At 40.9% G+C, this 10,741-nt stretch overlaps 1 protein-coding gene across 1 annotated transcript in view; it reads right to left on the bottom strand.

Moving 5' to 3' along the window:
- Positions 1-2,364: 2,364 nt before the first annotated feature.
- The window catches only part of ARHGEF28 (Rho guanine nucleotide exchange factor 28), a 303,361-nt gene continuing 294,984 nt past the window's right edge, over positions 2,365-10,741 (bottom strand). The window contains exon 36 of the mRNA XM_042988302.1: positions 2,365-2,698. Coding sequence (XP_042844236.1) covers positions 2,535-2,698 — 164 coding nt within the window. The 3' untranslated portion in view covers positions 2,365-2,534. The remainder of the gene's footprint in view (positions 2,699-10,741) is intronic.

Here is a 10,741-nt window from a genome sequence, read left to right as displayed (position 1 = left end):
ACGGATACATGCTCCTTTTCCCTCCTTTGTCGGTCATCCCAGGATTTAATCACGCTTCCCCTTTTTCACAACACACACCACAACCACCGCCTTTGCAGCAAACACCGTGGCCCTTTTCTGAATGGACAGGGCTCCAACCATGAGTGGGCTGGGAGCGTTGCAGGACTCCAGCAATTGGGCAGTCCTGATGAAAGGCAGAGTAGCTTGGACCACAAGTGGGGAGGCACGTTAATTCCCGCAGCCTGCAAAGGACAGAGCCCCATGGTTGCCTTTCTTTCCGCAGCACATGTCTCAAGGAATGAATGCTTCCTTGAATCTCGTCGGTGGGTGTGAAGAGTAGGTTCTTTAGAAGAAACTCATTTATGAGGCTGGAAAATAGGGTGGTCTTCTCCTAGGATTCGTGAGTTTCTTTGGGAGGCACAGAGTGACCTCCATTGAGATCTAAATTCAGGGCACCGTAAGGACAGAGTGAAAAGGAAGAACCGATCAACAAAAGCTTTGCAACTTCTATTCAGATGAAAGGTCATAATAGTAAGACAATTGGCACGAGAAACCCAAGGATGTAGTCCTCTCAAAAGATACTAAGACTTCCCTAAGGTAGCTACACGAAGACCCAAAGTGTGCAGGGCTAGAAAATCAACTGAGCACACCTATTTTTAAAGACCCGTGTGAGGATTCTGAACATCTATTCCTATTTTCACAGGTGGATATTTCTATATCCAACGTCAGGGGAAAAGAGAAGATATCTATAGTTATCAGAGCAAGGATTTAGACTGAAATATCAATATGTTCCAGATTCAAGGGATATACGATTCGGGACTAGGCTTTGTTGGAGAGAGGGGAAAGACAGGTTTTTCTCTTTAGATGCCTTTAGGAAGGGAAGATGCGTCTGATTAGTTTAGGAGCTCAGCCTGGAGGTGAAATGATTGACAAAAATTTTAATAAGTTATATCCATTCTTGGAAACCCTCTCTTCATCTGTTAGGATTGTGACCAAAATGGCCAGAAGCACCAAGAGTCAGAAAGAGTACTCCCCCAAATGGCTTTTTTCTTTAAACTAAGATTTGACTTGCCTATGTGAAGATATAAAAGATGTATTCAACTGACCAAACAATGGAGTCCGGGTGACATTTTTTTCCTTCCTTTTTAAGCTGATTTATTTTGAGAGAGAGCAAGCAGGAGAGGGGCAGAGAGAGAGGGAGACAGAATCCCAAGCAGGTTCTGCACTGTCACAGAGCCTGTCGTGGGCCTCGAAATCACAAGCCGTGAGATCATAACCTGAGCCGAAATCAAGAGTCAGAGGCTTCACTGACTGAGCCACCCCGGGCCCCCTAATTTTTTCCCTTCCTATCACAGCTCCCTCCTCGCAAGTGTTGCACTTTGGGTGAGTTTAGTACTCCTTCCTTTTCACTTTTAGTAAGGGGAGATAGTGATGGTGTGTGAAACGTCTATTTTACTAATGTCTTACACACTATTAAAATTCCAAAGCACAATAGTGAGGTGAAAGATATTTTTTGACTCTGGGCAAAACAGATACAAATATTTCTGAAGAACGAGCTGAAAATATTTCCTGGTTTCTTTTCTTACCGAGAGACCTGTATCACTCTGAAATCAGGATGTGCCTGTGTTCCTTTGGGGGAGAGCACCGACAGGCCGCAAGCCTTGCCCAAAGAGCTTTTGTCCTTGAAGGCAGAGGTCCTTCTATGGAGTGATAATTGTTCTTGCTCTCAGGGCCTGAGGACACAGGGCCAACCGTGAGAAGCACGTGAACCTAAGCTTCACTATTTACATCAAAATGGACTGGCTAGGGCTCTGCCTCAAGGCCCTGTTGAAGGACGGTGAGGAACCTTGGCTTGAAAAACAATCCGCATCACGACCACGAAAGTGAGTCTGCAAAGCATGTGGCCCAGGTCCTAAGAGTCCAGACTGTCCACCGCAGAGTGGTTGCCCGGTTGGAGCAGGTCCCCCTGCAACCGGACATGTTGGTGACATGGTGACTGTAACAGATCACCACTAGGACCCGCCCCTGTGACTCCCCAGAGAGAAATTAGTGCGTGAAAACCAGCCAAGAAAGGGACTTTCCCACATCCGCCTCTGCCTTTGGGGCCACTGAGGCCACTCTCCATCGTCACCTGCTGTGGCTGTGAAAGTCTGCCCATCATGGAGATCACTCTTTCCGTCCACATTGCTTCTTCTAGATCTCAAGGAAGGCATTTAAAAAACCAGATGATCCAGCAGAAAATGCAATATGGAATTTTACTCGAGAGTCACAACAACTTTGAAAATATTTCTGCTTATTCAAGTTAATTTCTCCTCCAGAAATCTGAAATTAGGTGTGATAAGTTAATGATTACACAAACAGAACTGCTTTCAATAATTTATTTGGACCCATGCCCCAAAACTGAACTTGCATGAAATATTAAATATTACTCTTACAGCAATTTAGACACATTCACACGAACATCAGGAAATGAAAAAAAAAAAATCTCCACTAAATGCCAGTGTTGTGTTTTGCTCGGAAAAATAATAACACAATTAGAGGTAAACAATGTTTTCTTCAGCGTCATCTCCAGTCTCCTGGTCTTGTCCAGTCAATGTCTGAAGATTTAGCTTTGCTTCGGCCGTAAATGTCTGCTGCTGAGAGCCATGTGGATGTGAGTCCTGGGAGGCTGGAAACTCAGTCTGAGAGATGTCCAAATCTGCAACAGACAGACGGCACAGGTCAGGAGGATCCGCTCGAGGCCTCCAAGGCAGGTGACACTGTAACTCAGAGCTCTCTGAGCCTGGGACGTGCAGTGCCCATATATTTAGCCACAGAGAGAATCCCAGAGTCCAAGGAGAAAGGGACAAAATGCAATCACATCAAATGACTTAATCAATGTATCATCAAGATGTGGCTGGGTGTGCGTTCAAATGTCTCCTACGGCTAAGAATAACCCTGACAAAATAATCCTAAGGGAGTGTCAAGTGAATAAAGACTTGTCACCATTTGCGGGCCGATAAAACACTGCTACTGTGGAACAAGGGTGCCCACTTATGTTTTAAAAACAGGTTCAAGGTCTTAGAAATACGGTATATACTCTAGCTATGGGCGATGAACTATATTTGCATCTGCACAGCCCCTCCCCTCAGAATATCTCAAAGTCAAGAACTGACCTCAAGACTCAAATAATATAGCTGGGATTTTATTAATGTGGGCAAGGGGTGGGGGAAAAAGGAGTTGAAGGATGGAGACCGGCCAGCCTCACCATTATGCAAATCTAATTAACACTCTACAAACCCCTTAGCTAGAGAAAACTGTTCCCGTATCAAGTACGGCTGGGTTCTTTTTTCTGGTTACCTAGCAACAGCAGGGCATCGTCTATTTTCCCTTTTTCTGCTAAAAACCCTCTAGTACACGGTGTAAGGGAAGGCAAAGAGGGGTTCCTACTTGAAGAAAAGAAAGGCTGTTGCTGCAAACCATTTTCACTTCGCTTGTTCTACCGACCACCCTTCCTGAGGCTCACTTATACGGCAAAGTCACAAATGACCGGCTTCGGTCCGCGCAAAAGGCGGAGTATGCGTGGAAACCCAGGCGAGAAAGATGGATAGCCTGAAGCCCACCCGCTCCTTCTTCAGTCATCAACGAGAGGTCATTATAAACATTGCCACATTTGACTCCGAGACTCTATTATTTAGATGGATACCCATAACTGGTAGGATTCTAATGACAAAAATGCTTGTGGCTCCTGCCCTCCTGCCAACGACCTTTAGCTGGTAGGGAAGGCAGGAAGCAAGGCCTGGCGGGAAGAGTAAAGCATCCTCACGCTGCTCTGTCTTCAGGGACGTGGGACACTTGGCTACGTGTCCGTTCATCACTTCTTCCAGGAAGAGGCAGGCCCACTGGAAGAGGGGCAGCCAGAGCCCCAGAAAATAAACACAAGTCACCTGGAGGAGCTGACGTGGGCCTGTGAAGCTGAGGGGGACCCCGGGGAGAGGGGAGGGAAAGAAGAGGTCAGGCTGTACTCCCTAGCTCTGCTCAAAAGCTTAGGCCTGCCCGGCCTCTAGATGCCCGTGGGGCCCAAAGAAGAAAATTCTTTTACATTTGGGTGACTTGATTTTACTAACCCTGATTCCAAATCCTGCACCTCGAATACTCGAACTCACTAACTACTGAACACGTAACTAGTGAAGATGCTTCTAAATACTCCGTGCAAAGCGTGACTTCTGGGCATAAGAAGTTTTCCAGGTCTGATAAAGCCATCGCTCTTTTAAGCCTCAAAATGTTGTAACCCACAGTTTACAGTTTGGGAAACAAAAGCTCAGGCAACTTAAATTCCTTGCCTCACATCACACAATTAAGAACTCATCTAGATTTGAACTCAGAGGACCACTGCCACTTGCACATCTGATCAAGAGTCTCAGGATTCCCATTTCTTATGGTGATAGAAACGGCCTGACCGTCTTTACCACATAAAGAGACTTTGAATGTTTAATACTTATCCTCCCTAAGTACCACGTTTTGAAGAATCACTTAGCAAAAAAGAAATTAAGAACGAGAGAGACATTCCAAGCTCCAAAAAACGGATACCATGATTATTATAAAATTGGGAACCTCCTTCATTTAATCAGGTAAACACCACAAACCGTCCTGCCCCCGCAATGATTTCTCTATTAGGGCAACACAGATCAACCTAGAATGCTCTCTGCTCTTTTATCACATTTGGAGACAAAGTATGCTTGCCTGTGGTCACAACACACGTTCACGCTTTCAACTCCTTTCCCCAGGCATTGAATGAATAAAGCCATTTAACCTCTAAAAAAATATTCTCAGTTATGCTACTCGCGTTTAGCATTACACAACCTAACACATATACACCTCAAAACTTGCATCTATCAGATGCTCGTAGATTGAAGAACAGCTCATGTAAGCCACTGTATTCCTGCCCCCTTGCCAACAGAAGGTCCAGCCAGGGTACAAGAAATACCACATGGAGAAGGAACAACCATGCATTGAATGAGGTGGTTGGGAGGTGATTGCGGACAAACCTGACAATGCCCGGCACAATGCAAGCCCTTAATCCCTGTAAGTTTCCTTCCCCTGGGGGTGTGAGACATGTAGCAAAGAATCCAAAATACTGGTGGTGAGTCTAGGGATCTGGGAAGTCCTCTTAATGGTTTCAGGAGAAGGCTTAAGAACAGCCAAAGAACCAAACGTATATCAGAATTCTTTTAAACTGTAAGCTCTAGCTCAGGAAGACAGAGATCCAAGAATAAATGTTGGGGGGGTGGGGGAGGTTAGTTTTTAATTGGTGTGTATATGTGTATGTATGTGTGTGCGTAAGGGAGTATAGACATTTAATGACAACTTTTTCAGATAAAACTAAAAATACAGAGGAACATCTCTAGGTGAAAAATAGCTTGCTGGACCCTAAAGTGACAGACCCATGTTGGCATCCTAGATGTATTCATGGAGGTTGTTGTGGATGTATGTCACCTGAAGGTGAACTCAATTTCCTTCTCCATTTTCTCCTTGATTTCCACCTGAACTATTTAGGCAAGGTCAGACAACCCATCTTTGAAACTGGAAACCGTTCCATGATTTCTGATTTTATGATTCCATTTCAACCCTGAAAGAGCACCAGCACAGCAACTGTATACTTCTCAAGGTCAGCCACCTTTTTCCACACTTTTTACCCTAGAGAATATGATCATTATGGAATCTTAAACTGAAAAAACATTTGTTAAAATAAAACCTCACTGATTCAGAAAGCAGAATTCTTGAGGAATAAAAATCACCCAATTTTGTGATCAAAATCCCTATAAACTGCTGAACATAAAAATAGGATACCTGGTTTTTTAATAAGCAAAGAAATATTAATTTAATGGAATCCTAATTTGGTCGACTAAAAAGCAAATGCTATTATAATGAAACAAAACTTCAGACTACAAGGAACCTTTCCATCTAGTATCTCAATACAACTTTCCCTGTCCATTGACATAAAAGATGCAATTTGATCTTTACCATACTTGTGGAAACTAAACAGAATGACCATGACCTTAAAATAAAGACGAAGAAGCGGAAACACATCGAATCCCCATAGCCTGGCTAAACGTAGTAGAGAAATAAAATCTTGGGGCAGGGTTTTCTTCTACCTAACTGAAAATTTTCACACCAAACAACTTCACCCTTAACAAGAAATTTCCATAGGTCCAATGTGGGGTCTAAGTCCACCTGCTAATGAAGTTTTAAAAAATTCTAAGTACCCACATTTTGGAGTGGGGGGCAAAAAGCTCCGTGCTACCAAGCGATATGCCCCACACCACACACTGATACATATCCACAGACAGTTGCCTAAATCTCCCTGTTTTCAGCCCTTAGTTGCAACCTGTTGGCGAACGTTTACACTGACCATTTTCACACTTCTCACCTGCTGTTGGAATTTTAGACAATCAGGAAAGAGAATGTGGGGTGTAGGATGACTTACAACTACAGAAATCAGCTCCTGAAAAGCTGATACTAGTAGGATGCAAAATGAGCTTTCCTTCCGTCGGCTTACCATCATTCTTCTTCTGAGCCAACTGGATAAGTGGTTCTTTTCTATAAACTCAAAGTGTACCATGCGACCATGTGCCATATTAAAAATGAACGAAGCGCCTCCTAACCCGAGAGTTAAATAAACCACAAGGTAAATCGTAACCTTGGGCAAGTCATTTCTCCTGTTTGGGCTTCAGTTCATGAAGGACGTGACTGAAATCACCTTTCTGGTCTCTTGAACTTCTACTGTATGAGAATTTATACATTTGGACTTTGGCTTAGCGCTTCACAAAATAATATTCTGAGGGAACAACAAATGGATGTTTTTGAACTGCTTTATGCTCAAGAAATACAAATGTATTACCTTAAGTTGCATCTAAGATAATGTTTTTAAGGTAATTTCCAGACCTATGCCCCACCCCTCTACCTTCATTCTTCTCAACAACACCTATCTGATTGAGCCAACATAGAGTCTTCAACGGACAGTATTTGGAAAGCTACCTATTGAGAAGATAATGTTTACAGTCAAAACCTGCACGCAATCTTCCCTTCAAAGAACAGCAGACTTAAGAGTAACTTGTCAGGAAGAAAAAGTCTCTGACAAGTCAAAAGGAGTTGTCTATCATGTTTAAATAATTAGTGTAATATTTGCCTTTTCTGGATTTTCTGAATAGAAGAGCATCTTAAATTATGATAATTTTTAAGCTTCATTTAAATTTAAAAGCACCAGTATAACTTTCATCATAAATATCAACTGGGGACATCTAGAATTTAACTCAACGTATGGCCAATGGCCAGGCACCCAGCACCCAGTGCTACAAAATCACACTGAGTCGACTGTTGGGATCATTGATGATGCCTTGCTCAGCCCTCTGTGTCTCGTCCCATTCCATTCTCCCAAACAAAACTCACAACACAGAGCTTCGTGTCTTCTGGGCCTTGGCTCTGTTCTTGTTTATTTTAATGAAGTGTTCTGACTTGTGCTTCTGATTACTATATCCCTTATGCATGTTCCTAAAATCAAAATTCACACTTTCCTAGAATAACTCCACCTCAAAAAAATTTTTGATTAATGTTCCAAGTCTGCAGAATAAGTTGTAGTCCCTGTTTGATGATTGATTCATGCTTACACTGTGAAACATTGAAAAAATCGTTTCCTGATGGCATTACTGGCGATCACTATTTTTTCTCAGGAGCGTTAATACACGGCATTTTTCTTCTAATGGAAAACATTTCTTGTACAGAACTTGAGGTATCTTCAGAGCAAAGGAAAATTGGTCTATGTCACTAATTTTGCTCGACCCTATTTTCCACAGTGAGGCACAAGCAGAATGTGAACCTCTGGCATGAAAACGAACCCGGCGTTGGCATCTGAAACCAACAGTCTCCATTAGTGTTAGGATTCCTTACTACTCCTCATCTACAGTAATGCACCTGAACTAAAATAACAGAAATGTGCTCTGGGGGTCCGTGTTAGGATTCCTTACTACTCCTCATCTACAGTAATGCACTTGAACTAAAATAACAGAAATGTGCTCTGGGGGTCCGTGTGCATGAAGAAATTTATAGCATATAAAAGCAGTTATAATTTTTTAAATTGTAACTGTTATAGCTGGACTTTATTGTCTTATCAGTAATTAACATTTGAATCACCTGGAGTTATGTAGGTAACATTGACAAGAAACAAAACAACTGAAGCAACCGATACAATGAAGACGAGATTAACACAAGACATGGCATGATGAACCAAGTCTGTTACATGAACTTTGATTTGCTCTCGCTCTCCTTTCTCCCCATAAGGTGCCAACGTTATGGATTCACGACCTTAACATTAGCAAGCCCCATGAGAGGATGGGGCAAGTGCCTCCGCCTTCCTCTCTTCTTTAGGATGCGTTTCAAAGTGTTTCTCTAAACAAGATACTAACAGGTATTAATGACAGAAGAACGAATACAGTGGTCAAGGAAGCTGATGAAACTGTGGGCAAATCAAGTTTCTTAACAGATTCCTCAGACCTTTAATCGGCTCACCTGTATCATAAATCTCTGAGGGGGAAAAACAGTATGTGGCACCCTCCGAACTGAGGGGGACTTTCTCACAGTGTGCTTGGTATGTTCCACATAACGTATTTGGGGAACCGGTACCGTAAAAAAAAAAAAGGGCAAATCTATTATACATTAAGAAAGAAACAGCAAATGACCAAGATGTCAGGATAGGTCAGGGGCAGGAAGTTGAAAATAAGTGAGGTTTTCCAAATTCAGAAACTCTTAACCTTGTACGTGATGTCCTTCTGGTGGACATGAGCAATTATCGACAGTGGCTGCTCAAGTTATTAGGAGAAAAGCAGATGGAGAGCTTTGTAGTGGATGGATCAAGCTGACACTATTTGAACCCACAGATCAAATATAATATCATAAAAAGATAAACAGACATGGTTGGCCTCGTGATAGGATGCAACAGGAAATGTATAACATGGACAATATAGGAAACATATAATCTGATCTGTGAAGATGCTTCAGGTCAAAAAAACCTCTATCTAGTCAAACACCAAACACTTATTCCAACTACCCAGTTTACAGAAAACACGGGGGGGAAGAATAATACGTTAAATAACACTATAGGAAAGCAAGCAGAAAAATTTAGAATGTAGGACATTTTAAAAAAATGATTTTCTTCCAGGAAATAAATGTCTTTTCAAAAAACAAACAACACTGTCTTTTCAAATAATTATAAGACTTAAAAAAAGGGGGGGCAGGAGAAATTTAGATTAAAAGAGATCTAAGAGATATACAAGCCAAATACAATATATGAAATTATTTGGGTCAAACAAACCAAGGGGAAAAAGTTGAGACAGAGAAATTCATACTGACAGTATGGTTTCAAGTATAAAGTTTTTTAGGTGTAATAAAGATATTGTGGTGATGCTTAAAAAAAAACACGTCTTGCCTTTTAAAGAAAGATACTCAAGTATTTTGAAATGAAATCATAGGATATCCTGGATTTGCTTTAAGATAACCCAGTGTGAGAGAGAGAGAAGAGCACTGATGAACCAGGATTGGCTTGTCTGAACCAGGATTGGCTTGTCTGATGACCAGGATTGGTCATCATTAGAGCTGAGAATTCGTTAAACAATTCTACTTTTATATACATCTGAAATGTCCCATGGTATATTTTTTAAAGTGCATAGCCTCACATATATTTGGACTATAAAATTATAAAGGGTTCTCTGTTATTCCAACAGCGTAGCTCCTATACATCTGGAAAAAAAAAATGGAACACTGTGGCAATAAATTAGGGGCCTCCTCTGGATGCTGAATGTGTTTACATCAATTTTAATGCAACTGTATGACAAGTCATTGGCAAGTGTGTGCGTATGGGTTTTTATCTATTTAGAAAGATACACAATTTATATATATGACTCTGTTTCATAAAATAAATTAGGTTCATTTGAGTTTATAGCTACCTATAAGATATGATACAGATTCAAATATGTCCCTTTGCTTTTGCCTAGAAAATTTAACATCTCCCAAGTGAACCATAATCAGAAAAGATCTTTTATACCCTGGGTGTATTTGTTGATGGCAAAGAATTGATAAGTTTCTCTTGTAATTTAGATTCCTATTCTTCAGCCTTTTGAGTTTACTAGAACTAAGATGTAACATTTAAGAAATAGAAGGTAATACATTTATTCTGACAATATTAAAGTTGATTTCAGTTTATAATAATAGTAGGTATAAAAACATATTGCCAAAGGAATTAGTGAATACCTGATACAAAAAATTTATCTACTCAAAGTCCTGATAATCACCAGTTTCGAATGCTTATGTGTTGAAAGTACCTTAAATTTTCATTTAGCCTAACCCTTGCCTTCTCAGCAGAATCAAATGGATGTAGTCAAGATAGAATTGCATTATAGGGCTTCTGTCTTTAAGCCACTAACATTAATTGACTTTGAGTGAAACATTCAACTCAATTCCCACAGCAATACACAATGGTAGGTATACTATGGAATATGAAAGGGAGAGCCTAATGCAAATACAGACACAAGCCTAACTTAAAAAAACAGAACTCAAGAATACAAGAAGCTCAAGAAAATCTCTAATATCTTCAAAGAAATATTTAAAAGACATTCAACTACAAAGCAAGATTCCATAAAATATCAACTATAAGAGAACAAGGAAAATCTCTTGAAATTAAAAATATGCTAGCTGAATTAAAAAAAAAAAA

This window comes from Panthera tigris, chromosome A1 (genome assembly GCF_018350195.1).
Source record: "Panthera tigris isolate Pti1 chromosome A1, P.tigris_Pti1_mat1.1, whole genome shotgun sequence".
Taxonomy (NCBI): Eukaryota; Metazoa; Chordata; class Mammalia; order Carnivora; family Felidae; genus Panthera; species Panthera tigris.
This window is presented reverse-complemented; position numbering and strand designations above follow the sequence as displayed.